Source organism: Nomia melanderi, chromosome 5, assembly GCF_051020985.1.
Source record: "Nomia melanderi isolate GNS246 chromosome 5, iyNomMela1, whole genome shotgun sequence".
Lineage (NCBI taxonomy): Eukaryota > Metazoa > Arthropoda > Insecta > Hymenoptera > Halictidae > Nomia > Nomia melanderi.
Window position 1 is genome coordinate 7081524 of NC_135003.1, and position 19150 is coordinate 7100673.

The 19150-nt window shown below is 35.0% G+C and overlaps 2 protein-coding genes across 2 annotated transcripts in view; both read left to right on the forward strand.

The window, feature by feature from the left end:
• Nucleotides 1-313: 313 nt before the first annotated feature.
• On the forward strand, nucleotides 314-3099 carry Pisd (phosphatidylserine decarboxylase). Its single transcript, XM_031985623.2, has 6 exons — nucleotides 314-474; nucleotides 758-806; nucleotides 871-1132; nucleotides 1252-1485; nucleotides 1570-1861; nucleotides 2046-3099. The coding sequence occupies exons 2-6, from the start codon at nucleotides 766-768 to the stop codon at nucleotides 2450-2452; spliced, it is 1236 nt and encodes a 411-aa protein (XP_031841483.1). The 5' UTR covers nucleotides 314-474; nucleotides 758-765; the 3' UTR covers nucleotides 2453-3099.
• A 2199-nt stretch (nucleotides 3100-5298) lies between these two features.
• The window catches only part of LOC116430926 (CB1 cannabinoid receptor-interacting protein 1), a 29276-nt gene continuing 15424 nt past the window's right edge, over nucleotides 5299-19150 (forward strand). The window contains exon 1 of the mRNA XM_031985658.2: nucleotides 5299-5742. Within this exon, the coding sequence (XP_031841518.1) occupies nucleotides 5567-5742 (176 nt within the window). The 5' untranslated portion in view covers nucleotides 5299-5566. The remainder of the gene's footprint in view (nucleotides 5743-19150) is intronic.

Below are 19150 nucleotides of genomic sequence, written 5' to 3' on the forward strand. Positions count from 1 at the left end.
GCATTTTAATATGTTAATGTTCTGGATCATGAAATTTCAAAACATAGAATTTCTGTAGATTCATTTTCTTTTTTAAGTCTATGCACAGACTTGTATGTTAAATTTGTTATGTGATTGTACAAACGTTGTATAAAATGATAAGTAATTTTCTATTTGCAGTTCTGTAATACCGACATCGTCAAAAATGTTCCAGTACACTAGCGACCCGTATCCTAATTGAAAGGGTCAACTATTGAACTACATCACAAACTTAAAATACGTAACTACATACGATTGAGACTACCGACACCCAATTCAAATAGATCTTTACTATTACACCACTAGATGGCGGTTAAAAGATATATAAAAGCATAAATCTTGTGGGTGATAAAAGTTCTGTACATATTTTACATTGTATTCAGTTTCTAGGAGCTTTCGTTCTGATTATATGATTCTCTTTGTTCCGAATTTGTAAAGCTATTTGCGAGATCAAAAGTATGTATATTTAATGTAAATGGATATACTTACTTACGTTTAACGTGAATTTGTTTCAAAATAGATACTAGATTAATTTAAACTGTTAATCTAATTATATATAGTTCTCATTACACATTGTTACATTAAGGTTCATGATGTTTCTCGGTATAATTTTCTATTATATTCGTAAAATTCATATCACATATGTTATTTATAGAAATTAATGTGGAATTGAAATTAACCTAAAATTCTGAAAATATTGTAAAGAAATTTTTAATAAACCTTTTTTTTTAAAATTTAGCATCGGATATGAGTGGTTATAGAATTTTCAGATTTGTTCAACATGTGAGGTTTGTAATATTATTTTTGAGATAAAAAGGTGTTTCAATATCTATAGAATTTAACACTTTTCAGAAAAAACTCACATGAATGTTGTACAGATATGTATCCAAAAGGGTTTCTGAAAGTTACAGTAAATCAAAAAAATGTAAGGAAATATTCAACTCCAGCAGAACGTAAAACTAAATCCTGGTGGTATTCCATTGCAAAATCGGAGTGGAATATACCTATTGCAATATCTATATCACTGTGGGCACTAATGCAATGGAAGCTTACAAGAAAATATTTTCCACCAACTGAAAATGCAAATGTGTACGCGCCAATCAATGTTTTTGTGGTATAACTTTTTTTTTGCTAAAATGGCAAATTACCATTTATCATTTTGTAGAATCATTGTCATAGCTAGTAGGAATCTTATAGATTAAACCCATTAATTATTTCATTTTCCCCACATAGGTAAAATGTTATTATTACCTACCACTTCGGATAATAAGTAGAATATGGGGTTGGATAGCTAGTTTGGAATTACCCGTCGCTTTGAGACCAACTTTATATGGATTTTATGCAAAAACATTTCATGCTAATCTAGATGAAATTGATGCTGATTTATCAGAATTTCCAAGTCTTGTTGATTTCTTTGTTAGACCACTTAAACAAGATGCAAGACCTATTGACCGCAAAACAAGTATTGTATGTAAACTATTGTATGGAAATCATTATAAATAAATATGAATATTACAAATAACATCACATTTGTATATAATTTAAATATAGGTATCACCTTCGGATGGAAGGGTATTGCATTTTGGACCTGTAACAGCATGTTTAGTGGAACAAGTAAAGGGGGTGACTTATAATCTTAGACATTTTTTGGGTGATATGAGTACTTTTACCTCTGAATCACCTCTGAAGTTTACATCAGAAGATGACGATAACTATGTAAAATCACTTTTGAAAAACCCAAAAAATCAACTATATCAATTAATAGTTTATCTAGCTCCTGGAGATTATCACAGATTTCACAGCCCAACTGATTGGGAAATAGAGTTTCGTAGGCATTTTCAAGGTATATATCATTTCTGTTTTCTGCTTTACATGCGTACTATTATGATTAATATGATCAATAATGACTTTTTAACGTCATTATTAATCATACTAATAAATCCAAGTTCTATACTTTAAATATTATTAATGTGATATATATTCGTGATTGAACTGTGAGATACATGAAGTAAACTATTTATTCTCAGGAAAGCTGTTAAGTGTCAATCCAAAAGTAGCTAAATATCTACCAAATTTATTCTCATTAAATGAACGTGTGGTATATGTTGGAAAATGGGCTGGCGGTTTTATGGCATACACTGCAGTGGGAGCAACAAATGTAGGTTCTATAAAAGTTTACTGTGATAAAGAACTGCAAACAAATAAAATTATGTGGCCTGAAGTGAAGCATTGGAAAGATGCTAACTTAGGGTGTGCACATATCAGCAAAGGAGAATTGTTTGGTGAATTTAGAATGGGATCTACTGTTGTATTGCTATTCGAAGCTCCAGAAGATTTGAAATTCTGCATACAACCAGGGCAAACAATAAAAATGGGTCAAGCTGTGACTAACTGTACTGTTAACACTGAGGAGAAACATAAATATTCATTATGACAATTAATAGATCTTGTTGCACTTGACTGGAAATATGTTTGGGGAACAGACACATAAATGGTAGATAGTAATTTAATGATCTCATCTAATAGAGATAATGCAATAAAAGACTTATTTTCAATGTCATTGTTACTGTTAATGTATTGTTACTCAAACAAAATGACTATGCTGAAGAATACACTGAAAACTTCAAATAAATGGCCAAACTCGGAAATAAAGTTTTTCAAAGGTTTTACCGACGTTACAAGTGTAAAAGCTACAGAGAGTTACAGATAGGTACCTTTCTATACTCAATGAACCAGAATTATTTTTATCGTAATAGTACACGTTTATAAACATATGATTAATTCAGAAAATGACTGCAATGCATATTCAAAATTGCTATCTGCTGTATTTTCATATTGTTTCAAAGTACTTACATTGTTGTGTTACAATGCGAACATTATTATTTGCAACAATTGTTTGTACCTACATGATTCAATGTTGTGATACTCTAATACAAAATATACATCAGATAGACAAGATTTTAATGTATATGAAAGTGTGTATGTATATATAGAATTCTTTCAAACTTTGCTAAGACAATTTTGTATATGAATTTAAGAATATATGATAAAGAAAAAAATAAATTGTATTTGTGCAAGAAAGATTTCTACAGTCATTATTTTAATAACCTTATACCGTTTATATTTTTGAATGTAATGGATTTATAATTATACAGTTAATTGAATTACATGTGCGCCCAAGCGAACAGCAGAAGGGACAAAAATCGATTGAATTGAAGGCTTCTTTCATCTTGATTTTGTCTCGCGTAAATACCTTGTTTTCTCGGTTCAGGTGTCTGTAAGTCTTTAAAACTGTTTAGAAGCCTTCCAGCGTCGGTATGCTATAGTTGTAAATGATGTAGCTGTTTTTGAAACACGTTTTAGTTAGTACAAATATATTTATCATTTATATTTATCTTGCCATTTAGAGAATAATTATAAGTACTATTATTATGTATAGAAAATAGTATATAGAAAGTTCATATAGATTAAGTATGTAAATGAATATCACCTTTTCTTTGTCGTTTGAAAAAATTTTTTAAAATATTGATTAAATGTTGCTCAATACAGAATTTATTAAAAATAAATGATTCTTAATTATAATTCTCGACATTACGTATCGTGCAATGCAATGCATTCACAATATCCGATATGTTACACGTGTACGTTTAATTGAATCGTCAATCAATGAAAAACAATCATATGGTAAAGTACCGACATTATATCGTGTAAACATTTAAATTTTAGCTGACAAGCATTGTGGTTTACAATAAATGCAGTCCCTTCCTCCTAGGCGATCCGATATCGATGTTTTCAGAAAGTAGGTGAAGCTTAGGACACCTTCGGGCGCTTGACATAGTATCGTCGGACAGCTACCGATGACCTCATAGCAGATGCTAAGAAACCAGGATTTCTTGGTAGATGAAAATCGATATGGTCCATCAATCATTTGGAATCTTAGTTTATAAGCTCATCAAAAAGGATCAGTGAGAAACCGTCTCAACATTGCTTGGTGTGGATGCAAAGTAGAACCTCTTTCAAGCCATCTTGGGGTCGCAGATCATTGTGACAAGGGATTTTACAGACATAGAATTATTCTACGATCACTCAAAATTATTATTTTATGAAACTCAGAACTAGAATTAAAACTTAGATACAAGATTTCAATATCAAAAGCTACGACATCATATCAGTAATGTCGAACTACCCCTATAAGACCTGGATTAATAGGATCTTGTGTTCACGGAACTAACAGTTTCCAATTTTTGTGGCACTTGGGAAATCTTAGAATATATGTTTTTTGAGATATTTCAAGCTCCTTGAATTCTACAAATTCTTAAGATACTTAGAACTATTTGAGATTCCTGGGACTTCTGAGAATATTATATACACAGTAGAGTCGTGGAAAAATGTGATTCACAATTGACTGAAACTGTAGGACACTTTGTTATAGAATTCGTCGCTATTTTAAAAGTTTATGAAACGATTGTAGAGGCAGTACGTAATTTCGAGGCTATTTGTCAAGACTCCACAATTTCGAAACAATACGAAATTGATCTCACAGCACTGAAGTTCATTGGATTGCGGTTGTATAACCCTCAGGTAGTCCGTAGCTAATTCCCGAATTGCAAAGTTTCTCATATTGTGTTCCGAAACGATTGATATGCTCGAAGCTCATTTTCACATACCAGAGATATACATTGTTCCGAGGTTCCGTGACCTTAAGTTAGCCTAAAGTTCCTTCCGCAGTACGGAGTTGTTCTATATTATGTTTGCACGATCCCAAAAAGGTGCAAAATTACATTTACAATCCCGAGACAATTGAATAAGACAATTTTGTAAAAAGATCTAAGAATATATAAAAAAAATAAATAAATTGCAATAGAAATTTCTAAAATTCTTTCGACATCCTTGCACCAATTATGTTTTTCAACACGTATTTACGCAACATTTTCAACCGTAATGTACTCACAATTACATATTCAATCAAATTAAACATCTAAATGAGAATTGAAGGAAACAAAAATCGATTGAACCGAAGGTTTCCGTTTTGATTTATCGTATAAACGTAATCAATTTCGCTTCTGCATTATGCGATAGAAAGGAAAGACAAGAAATGAGGTAGCTAAAGCCGCAGAATATTTTACGGGACGCCATAAGCGTGTCCAAACGTTATTTACACCAACGATAAGTGGTCTAAGATCGACTGAAATAAATTCATCGTCGTGTTAAGGGGTAGGATGGGGCCAAGGGGCGAAACACAAGCGGAATCAAAGCCGCCGTCGCGTGCCGGAATCGCGTTACATGCACGGCGTCGTGGTTCAGTAAGCGTCGCGACGCCCGTGGCGCACGTTGCACCGGATCGTTCGTGTTCGTTTCATGTCGCGAACCGGTGCGCTCGAAATTTCTCTTCGAAATCGTGATCGTTTGAAGGAAAAATCATTGATTTGCCATCGATTCACGATACATCGCGCGGCTTTTTTTAATACGATCATCGTCCCCGCGGCGAAGAAACATTTTGTTACGTTTTCTTTTCATTTTGGTTCCACAAGTACGATTATGGGGCTAGATGGGTGCTGATGGACATTTCCGAGTGACCTTATCCCTACGAAGGGAACCGGGTGCGGGTCCAGTTTACTGCAAGATGGAAACGTCAGCGAGATTTCGACAGCTGAAAACCGTCAAGTTGAGCTGCGATGCAACCTATCGGCTCGACATCAGCTTCAAACCGCCGCAATTGTTAGAGTGGGTACAGTGAATGTGTGATCGTACAACAATCTTTTCTCATTGTGGTGTATAATTTTCTATTTCTCACTATTTCCATTCTTTGGAGCCTTGATCTTCCATTTGTCTGTCTATTCTATTGTGTGTTTGAATTATGAGATTTGAAAGAAAGGAAATTGTTACCAGTTAATTGTTAATGTTTTTGATCGAGTGACACGAATCAAGAAATGTGAATTTATGTTTACACGTAAAGTTTTCGAAATGAATGAGCGGACTCATTGGCTGCACGCGATATTTAATAAGATAATGTCAAATAGTCGAAGACAATTTCATCGAGAGCGTGCATCAGAAATTTTATTCCGAACTTCCGGCTTGCAGTTTAATAAAGTTCTACTTTGTTCCTGAGGCACTAAGGTGCTTAATGAGAAATGTGGAACGAAGTTCGTGGAAATTAACTTTGAAACTTGATTCGTTGCGCATGTACGAGCGCTTAGAGTAAGTAGAAACGGTGATTAACGGGTGGGCACATTCTTTTTTCTTATCAGATCCCTCGTGACGCGATTTACCGCGCGAATCTCTCATCAATGCGTTTAACGTGTCACTTGTATTCAGCTCAACACTTAACATTATAAAATACACTCGTTTCTTCTCAAACTTAAACGAAGTTAGAACGAAATAAACCTGGTGAACACGAAACAGAACAAAGGACATACAAGTAAATAATCCCACGACAAATATTACGTTACAACTACGAATAAAATCCACATAAAACTAAAACAGTATCGTAATCCCGTAATAATCGTGAAACCGACGAAATTAAAAAAGAATTACTTCAAAAAAACCAACCAACCATAACAGGATTGGAAAAGAAACAAACTCACTCGGGATCAAAGAATAACTCCAACAAAAGGGTAAATATTACAAAAAAGAAATGACGACCATTCAATGCGAACCTTCTAAACGAAATCAATCCCATTTCTGTTTGATTACGCGTAAAGTAGAATCTTTTGTGCCATATTTGACTGCGGAGGAACGAAACGTCACAATCTCCTCGGCCTGTGTATGACACACGTGGGTGCACGAAGCACATAAAAAAGGACATGAATCATAGCTTGGAAGCCGGCGGAATGATACATGCATGTATTTAGGCAGGTACGTACACGAATATTGTGTGGCCTATTGTGTGCGCGCCCCGCAATCGCCTATGAACGTGCATGTTTCAACGGGCGCACACCCGACGGACACGAAATCACGTGTCCGGACCCGCGGACACGACCAGCATTTCTACACTACAGGGACATTGTGTCGTTCGACGCGTCGCGTTTGATTTATTCCGTTTACACACAGTCCGCCGACGATCGCGATAAAACGAATACTCCGTGTACGCACTAAAATTTTATGTGTCTTGTTCATAGTTGATTGGTCACACTGTACCCGTGTCGACGAACACCGAATTAACCCCTTCAGACCAGGCGCACATTATGTACACTGTTTTACTACTTCAATATCTGACGAAATATTAGAACTGTGATAGGCAACTGTATATACGAGCCTACTTTCATCAGAAACGTAGTGTACTATCACTATTATAATTCAGATAATATCGTTACTGGTGATGCATTGAATAACGATTAGTGTTGGTAGATTTTCGAACAAAATTTTATATAAAAACGAAGTCTGAGGGGGTTAATATTGAAAATGAGGCGAGGAGAGATGAAAATACCTTTCTTGAGCAACATGGAACAGCTTCAGGAAATATTGATGGGTAATGGGAAAATATCAACGTTCCTCCAACCAAAAATCAATATTTCGTTGTTCTTAACGATGAGATGATTCGTTCAAAAGCGAAATATTTGTTAATAATAAATATAATAAGTTTTATAAGAAATTGTAGGTAAATATAAGTAATGATGGATACGGCCTCCTTTAAGAAGAATGTAATCTCGCCGCCCCCTGCCCTTTTATTTTATAAAATAACAGACAAATTTTTAAATGGTAAAAATGTATTAATAGATTGACTGCCACTCATATTTTTAGTTTAGTTTTGATTATTTTTTGTTCAAAATAATATAGCAGTGGAGTAGTTAGTGCCGTTATTTGATTTAAAGAATAATGTATTGTTTTTTAATATTAAAAGAATACATTTCGATCGAAGTGAGCGGCTTCGATCACAGAACATTCTCAGGGGTGATCGGCGTTGGCCGAACACGGAGTGTATTTTAATATTAAAACTTCAAAATTAGTTTTAATATTAAGAAATAATAAATTATTCTCAAAATTAAATAAAGATATTAACTACTCCACTGAACAAAACATATTCGAAAAAGCAATCTCTGCACCCCAGCTAACAAATAAAAATATCACTGACAGTCGACCTGTTATTACAAAAACTGAGAAAAACGTAATTGACAAAATAATAACTTCCCGCATCCTGTTTTGCACTAGTTCTCAGTTTAGAAATCGCTGCGCTGGACATCAAATCATCTCCCAACTGTATGCACGCCGAAATTGTAGGGCAAAATTCGCTGGCGCGACGTCACAGTGACGCGTGCCGCGAAATAATCGAATTTAAAAGTTTGGCGTGCGTGCCGATGGACGAGAATTCGCTAATGCGCGTCTTCATGGCTTACCGTTTCTATTCATTGTAACCAGGAACGCAAGCAAATATCGGAGAAATGTTCGCGGTCTATTTTCCCGGGGACGCAGACTCACGCGGACTGAATTCTATCGTATGTTCTCTGTTCTGTTCTTTTTTTATTCTTTCTTTCTTAAGAGAGAGAGAGAGAGAGAGAGAGAGAGAAAGAGAGCATATCGTGTACGTTATCGGGTTAAGTTCGTTGGAGTGATACAGATTTTGCGTTCGAGCAGACGTTCGCGGACTGAGATGGAAGATACGAGGAATTGTAAAAACGGACGGACGGAGATAAAGACTGGAAAGACAAGGAAAGAGTATTGATCGAGGCGGGTCAAGTATTACTTTTCTTGTTGAACGGTTAAATGAAGTTTCAGAACTGAGGAAAAAATCAGTGGGCTGCTCACGGTTGGATGATGCACTTGCGATTGAACTTGCGAAAGTGGAATTAATTCTCCTTTGTCAATGATCCGTTTGGAATTGGCGAAGATTGGAATCTGCGTGAACAATCATAATTGAACCACGATGTTGTAAAATAGAATGTCACCGACATTTTTCATTCGTTCGTGAATTACTGAAATTGTTAGGATATTTTTGTTCGTTCCAATTGATACACGAAATTTCTGTAAGACGTCCCATTTCATCGTAATGGACGTTATTATATTTTGCAATGTCTCTCGTACGAAAGTAAATGCCTTTTATCCTCATTTTTCATATATATTATATTCGATTGGAAGGGTCGCCATTATAAAAGCAGAGTATTCTGTTACATGATTGGATAGTGAATACAATACCCCCTCGCAAATAATGGACACTAATAACGTCACGAAACGTTTCATAACGTTGACATATTACTTGATTCTATTGAAATGGGTCTACAATTATATTAAAAATTGTATCGATTTATTTTCATCGTTGTAGACACTGCATAACGTGTCTGCGCGTGACCTACCAGTTCTACTTGAAGAGAATATACAGAACTGAATAACCGTTTTGCTGTAATTCTTAATAAACATCGCGTAATATTTTTTACTGATTTATCTTATTGTGTGCTGGAACTAATAAAAGAAATTATTATAAATCATTATTAATATTCAGCATTGTTGTTGTGCGTAAATGTGTAAAATACTGCTACTGAAATTCTAATTTACGTTTGCACTCGCGATCAGTACAGCCTTCCATAGAACTTTTAGAATAATATTTGTTTGTGCGCAGCTTTGTTTTTAGGAAAACTTCGAATATGTTTTTGACAAACATGCGTTGGAGCTCGTAGTAAGTGAGTTACAGATAGACGTACGTCAGCTCGGTTCCATTCGACGGCACGTGTTCTCGATAAAATTTTTCAATAAAATTCGATTTTCTCGGTGTAGATGTAGAAGTAGATAAATCCCTATGAAAAAATTTAATTTTACAGTATTGACCTACTTCCACGCGAGAAATAATCTTTCTAGTTGCGCCACTATTTCGAGCACGCCTCCTGTTTTTATTAAAAACATTCCGCCACCGAGAAATACGTAACCACTTTGCTGAATTATAATTTATTTTCAATATCGAAGATCAATGTATCGAAAACTAAAATCTCGTGTTCAAAATTTCGTATCTGAATAAATTTAATTTAATTTCACGTACGGAATCAACACTGTTTCGGCCGTACCAGCATTTTAGCCCACTTTTTACTTGTTTCCATTCGACAGACTATTTATGAAGGTCAATCTTTCATTTGCACCAGTATACCACCGTGCCTCGATAGAACTCGATGAAATATAAAGTGCGATGGTTCCGATCTTGTGAAACATAACGTATTTTATGGACACGGGAGACGACCGTTCGTATGAAAGTAAAACGATGCATGAAAAATGAATTTCATTCGTGCCGAACAATCGATACTTTATTGTACGAAATTTATAGGAACAACGAAACGACTGAATTGTTTCCTAGGCCATCGAATGCAAATTGGCATCGGGACGTTGGGATTGTTGTGAGGTAACGATCGATAAGTTCAAAAAAGCGTATGATTTAAATTGCTCAACGCATATTCGATGTATATTAAATAATATTTTGTAATAATTTCATTTCATACAGACTCAGTAATTGAAGTTAAATAATAATAAAATAATTGGAATTAATATTGCGATTAAATGGAATAGTAAAAATAACACTAATTAAGTAAATGTATGCAAGCATTTTCTGCGCATCTATACAGAAAACGGGGAAGACTTATATTGCACACTTTTACGGTGCGTGCACTTACAATAACCCTCTCGAGAACTTTAGCCTCTTAACTCTTGTGCTCAAACACAGGCAGGCAGATTGGCGAAGAACGGTTGAACCTAATAAACTTAAATTAGAATGTACAATTATGATGTTATAAACAAAACAGCAGTACGCGTTTTGTTCCATTAAAATGAAGTCATCTATATTTCTAAATGAATTTAACTTCAAATAAAATCACTGAAGTTCTTTGTCCCAACATTCTGTAAATAATTAGAACCATTTCAAACTACGCGAATTCGTTGGCAAAAAAATCAATAATAAGTCTCAATTCAATGATATCAACGAATATTTAACACTAGAATTACCGATTATTTATTGCGGTTGATATGTAATCCCTATAAAGATTGTAACAATACATTGTTCTCAATTTCTTAAAAGGTGCTTTAAAAATACCAATATTTGCAAAATAAAAGAACTAAAACCCGTTTGACTACTGTTATAAATCATAATTTACCGCCTCCGAAGAACAGAAGAAAAATCTACACGATCAATGGAAATTGATCGCCCGAAGGGAGGAAGGAATAACCGAATTTCACCCAATAAATCCGCGGTAACTATTGCGATCACAATGTAAAAGGATCGACGATAAGTATCCGTTGAAGGATAACATCACTGTTGACTCAAGATTCACACGATTAATCCGAATTGATCGCGTATGGATGTTACCGAATTGTCCCCGTGGTTATCGAATAAATCGTCATCGAAACGATTTAAGCGACCACGTTCACGGTTTAAGAGGGAGCCGACCGAGGATCGACGATAAGTATGAATTCATGGATGATATCCGCCGCGAATCAAGAATTACGAGGTGTCGGTGCGGAGGAATACTAATAGCCGTTTGTTGGCCGTGACACAGGAAATAACCGCTGGAATGATAAACGCGTGCACGTTAGAGCCTCGGTCTACTCGGATCGTTTGGCACGACGCGACTTAACCCTTAATCGTTCGCCATAAACGCTGAGACGAATATAAAAATGATAGCATTCGAGTAATTGGGTCGATGCTTTGGACCGACCACTTTTCCTTCGGACAAACCCTTTCTTCACCTAATTCCTTTCTCCGGTCGAGCAGATACCTATTTCACCTTTGCCCCAGAAAATATTGCGCGGAATTTTTATCCTTCCACTGTTTTCCTTGTCTTCCTCTTTTTTCTTTAATTAACGTGTCGACTACGACGACGTTCACCGGTGATGGTCTTGGAACGAATTAAACATTTATAGGAGAATCGATCGATATTTCGTACGTCGAGTAAAATTAATTTGTTCCGATTCCATGCATTTCTATTAGCTTGAAACAACACAGTTCCACAGCGAATTTCGCTTCTGTATGGATATTGATTTACTGAAAGGAGTCTCAGCTTCGTACTAATTTTATGAATATTAATTTATCGGTTAATGCGTGGATCATTTACTCCAATTTTAACTTGGAACTGGAAATACTGAATATGCAGATGAAGATCGGTGGTGTTGTGGTACTGATCTATTTTTTGTTCCAGTTTAATCCGATTACTGTTTTCATTGTACGCTTGAAATGTTTAACGTATCAATTGGTAATTCGCTAATGTATTTTAAGAAGTGAGAATTCTATACGAAAACGGAACGGTTGAGGATATCGGTCGATGGAAATGAATGTCAGGAAAGTTGATAAAGAAATTTCAAAGTTTTCCCTATAAAGTATGCAAAATATCGAAGATAGATTAAACGGAAAAAGTTTATTCCAGGCTTACCACGTTCGGGATGTTATTAAATTAAAAACTGAAATGTTAATTAAACTGCATTAAGCTCTCCATTTTGTTGGGCTCCATAGAATTAATTTTAATGCATGTAAATGTATTCTAATCAAATTTATACAGTTTCACTATGACCGAAATCCAAAGTATAATTAATGTTCACATTCAAACGCATCCACATGAGTTTTCACGATAAAAGAATTTGTATAGTAGAATATTTAAGAAACGAATTTGAGCTAGGAAATTTTAAAACCGTCTACTCCTCAAGCGATCTGGATTCTCTTTTTATAGTCAATCTCACCGGAAAACGTCAATCACGTTGATTTTAAAAAGTGTGTAAAGCAGAGGGTTGCGTACACGTCGACAAGTAATGGATTAAGTTATTCCATTCACTGAGCAGACCTGTCGACGAGAGAATATTTGCCTAAACGTTCGCGCAAGGAACGCTCGCAACGAAAGCAGTATTTACAAAATAAATGTTTACGTGTCGTGTCGGGCTCGAGGTTGCGGTTAACCTGGCAAATAGAAAGAAGACCATCAACGAAGAATTACAGCGTAATAAAAGTTATTGCAAAAATTACGTTGACGTACAGTAGAATTTTTCTGGTGACCTCGTTTCATGAAGAAACTGTTCATAAAGATTCGCGCGCACACCTTTCATTTCATGTATTACATTTACGTGTAAATAGAAATCAGGTAAATAGTAAATTTTAATTTGTGTCGTGGAACAGATTAATTATATTTATTATGGAAGGTGAAGAGTTTGAAGGATAATGAAATAGTAAAACAGCGAAAGAGTGAAATAATTTGAAAATCAGTGAAGCAGAAAAGTAACGCAATAGTAAAATAATAAAACTAAAAAATAGCAAAGTAGCAAAATAGTAATATATAAAAATATATTATTTTTAATAAGATAGCAAACTAGCGACGTGTCAAAGTAGTGAAATAGTGAAATGTTGAGATAGTAAATCGGTCGGCAGTCGATCAAATAAATCAATATGAAAAATTGGCGGGTATAGAGATATCACTCGTGTAATTTGAGGGTGCAGCAAATGTCGCACGTCTGAAAAATTGCTTGCAATTAGGAACTGCCAGTGTGAAACGGGTTCTACGACTAAATTGGGGTTCAGCAGTGTCGCGAAAACAAAAGAGCGAGGGGTGGGGAGAGTTATAGAACATTTAAACGGGCACACGGTGAAATGTGGGCACGAAAGGTGAGAGTAGACCAGGTGTTGCCACGTACCCGCAATATGCATCGCCTTGAACTGCGAAACTTACGAATCGATTACGATTTTCATTCGTCTAACCTACGGAAGGCAAATGGTCTGGAATGAACGCGGCATGCGAGTACAAACTCATTTTCATCGAAACTAGAATTCCCGTGCTGCATTGCTTTCAAGAGGAAAATATTAAATATAAATTAAAACAAACATATAGGCTAAATCCAGGAGAGATGGCTCACTTTTTTTAGAAGAACTATTACATCATAAATGTCATTGATATGTAACGAAAGAAAACAATATTTATGAAAATAAACATTGTAATTCTTTCTTCCAAGATATAAGGTTATTATATTTACAATGAATACGAAACAAAGTTATTTCAAAACTTGTTACGTCGTTAACACTACAACTACCGAGCGTTTAATATGTAATGTTTATAAAAATTATAATAATAGATATTTTTCAGGTTCCTCGTATATTAACTATAGTATCGAAGTGAAACTGTTTATTTTTTAAATCACTTTATGAATATTTAACAATTTTAAGATATCAACAATTACGAAATAGGGAAACTGAAATCCACCATGTTCACGGTACAGTAGTTCTAGTATTAACGAAATGTTCATTCCATTTATTATAAAGTTTGTCACTCTCCATTGTAGTTCCGGTAGAACTACGTCTCGAATTATTCAAACCGAGATCGTCGGATGGAAGTTTCGTCGAGCGACGCCAACGGAGCGGATCGAAAATGATCGATCCGCGGCTCGGTTGAAATAATTACGAACCGGGAGGGTATGATGTATTGCGTTTTCACTGTGAAAAGATGTCGTTACGGCATAATAAGCACGTCGGAAGACGAACGCGATCGTGCACGGACGGTTGAAGTATCGACTGATGTGCCGCCCCCGGCTGAAAATCAGGCGCTGTTCGCAACAGCTCGGAATAGAAGCGAGAATTACTTGACGGTAATTGCGGTACGCGGCGCGTCGTCGACGCCAGCGGGGTAAATACCTGCTAGCGCGGATAATATTTAATAATTGCTCGTATTTCTGTGGCTACGGGTAAACGGTGGTGCGATCTACTTTTTATTTCCTTCGAGAACGCGACTGCTCTTTTCCCCTTATTTTCGCGGTGCGCGGCTGGAACCAGCAACATGATAGACGATAGCGAAATATGCACTCGGTTACTTACTATTAGATTGCCAATCTTCATACTGATTCTCGTTTATATAAATTATGCTGTAAAAAACCAGAAGAATGGACAAATTTATTTTGCTGGGTTCTGGCTCGAGAAGGTTTTTACTAGTGAAAGTGAAGTTGATCGTTGCTAATATTTATAGTGTGATATTAAAAAACAGAAGAATAAATAAAGACAACATAGAATTGTAATCGTAAACTTATCAGTAATTATTGTCGACAATATTTATTTTAGTAGAATAGAAAGTGGAATAAGTAGTAATAGAATCATCTTTGTTGCGGTTACTGTGTAAAGGTTTGATAAGTTTCTTTTTTGATATATTTTCGATGACATTAGCCGCACGAAATGCTCAAAATCGCGACGTGACATTTAAATGCAGACGTAGAAAGTCTGGAAAACAGCAGGAATCCAGCCAGCGAAGATTTAAACGAGTATGTTCGTTGCCGCAAATTATTTTGCCAATTACCCACGCGATCAATGCGAAATTGGTTTCCCCCGGTTGTTTCCCGATGCACGCTACTATTTTAAAAAATGCTTCTCAGCTTTTGTTTCGTGACCAGCCATCCCGTAGTCCGCCCAGGGAACATTTCGAGTTACGAGCAACGTGAAATTTTATCAAATTTTATCAGCCGCTCTCGCCATCACCCGGAACGCCGCGATAAATTATTCCATCCAGGATCGTGACCACGTAATAACCCCGGCAAACTTTTCAACCGGACAATAAGGGATTCATCAAATATTTTTATTTCGTGGTAATTAATTCCGTGCGAGCAGCTCGAGCTGAATTTCGTCCTCGTTACCTTCGAAATCGCGTAGAATTTCAAGCGACCTATTTCGCTGTGTCTGATTCATCCGAATCACGCGATGCAGTTAATGCAGCCCTCCTATGCGTCTTAATTATTAAGGGTTCCGAATACCCTAATCATTCTGCATCGGTGAAGTGCTCTTCTCACTTTGTCATTATAATTTCCATAATTCCTACTTTCACGTTTAATTGGAAGCTAATTATTCCTATTAGGATTCCTATTTTTTTCTAACTTCTACTTTCAATTATAGTTAACTATCGTTTCATTATTTAACTACAAATTTTGTGTATATATACGTAGCGGTCAGAATTTTTACGAATTTCTCTATAATAAAATTATGTTATTTGAAATGCGAAGTGGTTGTTGGAACTAATTTTACAGCATAATTTAATATAATATAATTGAAAATAATTTTACAAAATAATATCATTATTAAATATTTATTCGGAGATTTAGTAAATATTAGATTTTATGTTCAATGGGTTATGTCAGTTGGACGAAATGCACTGACTCTGTGAAAAATCCGGCAGGATTCTCGATATCCGTTGAACACTCGTGTCTGGCGTCAATAAAAATCAAACGGAGTCTCTGTAAAAGCGATGGTAGCGAAAGGGTACGTCGAAGAAGCTTATTTACAAAACCTTCCGGACGTTATCTGCACAGGCGTCTGTTCAACTATACTCTGTGCCTGAATAAAGCCACTCTCTGCATGGGATAAATTTAAATTCAGTACTTCAGAGGCGCTTCTTAACCGTCCGCAAACGATTTATCATCACCTACACTTATACACATGATAAGAAGCTACGATTCTTCTTGTTTCCAACGCCATTGTTGCTGACTGAAGCCTTTTCTTCTTTTTTTTTTAGACATTTAAACTCAATTACAGTCAAATCGAGTGCACGCGTGAAGGTTTTTATTCGAATAAGAATAATTTATTTGTTATATTACTATATTCTGGATTTTATAAAATTTGTAGCATATAAAACCGTATGAAATTTAACACAGTGTAATGTTTAATAAAAATTTAATGCATATTTATTATTTGAAGCCTGATGGAATTTTGAAACATTGATTTCTCTAAATCATTCTGTAAATATTTTTTGAAACTTACAGTGTAATTAGTGTGCTTTCTATATTCGACAATTTTATGGGTACAAAGGAAACCATTTTCTCTGTCCGTCGCGGTTCATTTTTTATCAAACCCGCAAAGTTCTGTGAGTGGGTGCTATAAGTAAAATAAGAACAGAGGGAAGTCTAAAAAAATTTTAAAAATACTTACCTACCAGATGAGAATAATTTGCATGCTTCGGGTACTTCGTGCTTGTGCGGCACGAAGCAATTGCGGGACCACGTTGCCGAAGAATTCAGTCGGACGAATTCAATTCCGGAGATGGGAAAATATTCGTAGTCATTATAGTGAATATAATTTTAAAAATAGGGGAAATTTTAAATACCTTTATAAAAGGTAACGCAGATTACAATGTCGGGAATTTCAGATTGCTAAAGTGGAAATTCCTTAAATCGATATTTTCGGATTTTATATAATTTTAAAATATAAATTCTGAAACTTAAATGAACCGAAACGTTTTACACTGCAAAATAATTCAAATTTTTACAAGTTACAATAGTAGGATCGGTTAAATGAAAAACTCTGGATTGAAAAACGAGAATTTTGGCAAATCTAGATTAGAAGTTTAAAACGATTTAATATAAGTTTTAAATTAGAAATTGTATAATTTGGAATTAAGAATTTTGGGATGCTCTGAATCTGGATTTTGAAAATTCTTATTCCAGGATTTACTATAATCGGACTTCCTCGTTTTAATCTCTCCTGCCGCAAAGGAATTGTACCTTGTCCTACTTTTTATTGGCTATTTCAGACAAGACAAAGCAGCATATAACTAAAGAGTTAAGCGTTATCGGACATATATGTACACACATGTACTTTTCTCATCATTTTAATGTGTTGAATCGATCCTACGAATGTGTTCTATATATTTTCTAACGCCCTGTATACGATGAAGCTTTTATAGTGTCAAGTATCTTCTCGACAGTGTCATTCGAGGAGATAATTCACTGATTATTGCGCATATCGGATGTCTATGCATTTCACACCGTGTGTACATCTAACGATTTATGGAATAAACAACGTAATGAAGATAAATGTTTGTGTGACATAGTTATATAAAAATTTCATATATGACAGCTAAGACAGAAAAAAATGTTGTGTTACAAATATCTAAAAGAATTTTTTAAATATTCAAATGAAGCTGTTGTATTGTGTATGTTTCAATAATGTTATTTAAAGTACAAAATATTGGAATAAGATACAATAATATATAAAATACACTTTAAAAGATTTTGCGAACAGTTCACAGAAGCAACTGTTCACACTAGAACAATCGAACATTTCATATGATTAATATGTAATCCTTCTAAAACTTGTAATAGTAGATTTTCTTTCGGTTTCCTCGTATAGTAATGATATTATTGAAGGGAAACTATTTATTTTTCAGATCATTTCAGATATTTAACGCTCTCAAGATATCAATAGTCGCGAAATAAGTAAAATGAAACCCAACATTTTGGCGGGTGCGGTTGTTCTAGTGTTAACGAGTTAACGTAATTGTGATAAACAAATGTAAAAGTGAGTCAGGGAAAAAAGTCTGTTTGGACAACGTGTATGAAAGAATTAAGTAGGCCAGTTTTTCAACGGAACTATGTCATGCAGGAACAAGTAAAGTGGACCATTATATATTTATAAACTTGATACATGGAAAAGTGGACTCGTGTAAAGACTGGCTATCCCTTGGCGTTTCTCTAAGTGAGCGGTATGGGAAAAATTTCAATTTTTCATGAAAGGTACAACAACTACAATAATATCGAGCCACTTTGCAACTGTTACAAGCGAAATGTATTATTCGCAATAACGTGGTAATATGAACACGTGGGAGTAAAGTCGCCATGCCGCTGGAAAATGCGTTCGTCCTTATTTCACGAAGCTGAACCAAAAATTACTATTATCCATTTACAGTAAACAATGCAGGATTAATAATCGGAAGAAAGCAATGTACGTTATTTAAACATATCAAATTCAATTTAATATAACTTGAAAAATGTTAACTTTCATGTCATCAAACACACTTTCAAGAAAATAAATTACTGTATAAATAAATGTATCCTAAAAACAGCTAATTTATATATTGCTTCTTTTTTTGTGAAAGAAATTACGAAATTTATGTTTCCCAGTGAAACTATCTATTCACACTTGTTTTAATCAGGTTTCTCTGGCAGAGAATAAAATATATATATCGCAGCAGTCAGGAATAATATTACCTCCAAAGTGCAGAAAGAGTATGTGCAATAATTTCCTCGAAACCGGACTCGTAAAAAACATCTTGAAACATAGTAGTTTTTGCTCCCGCAAAAATCCTACCAAAAATATTTTCGTAAATATCCGGTCTATTTAAATGCATCCGCGATTCTGACGAACATCTTCGGTGTAAGCTTCATTTCGAACTGAGAAATAATTTCTAGAACTTTCAAGGAAGGACGCCCAACCCGAAAG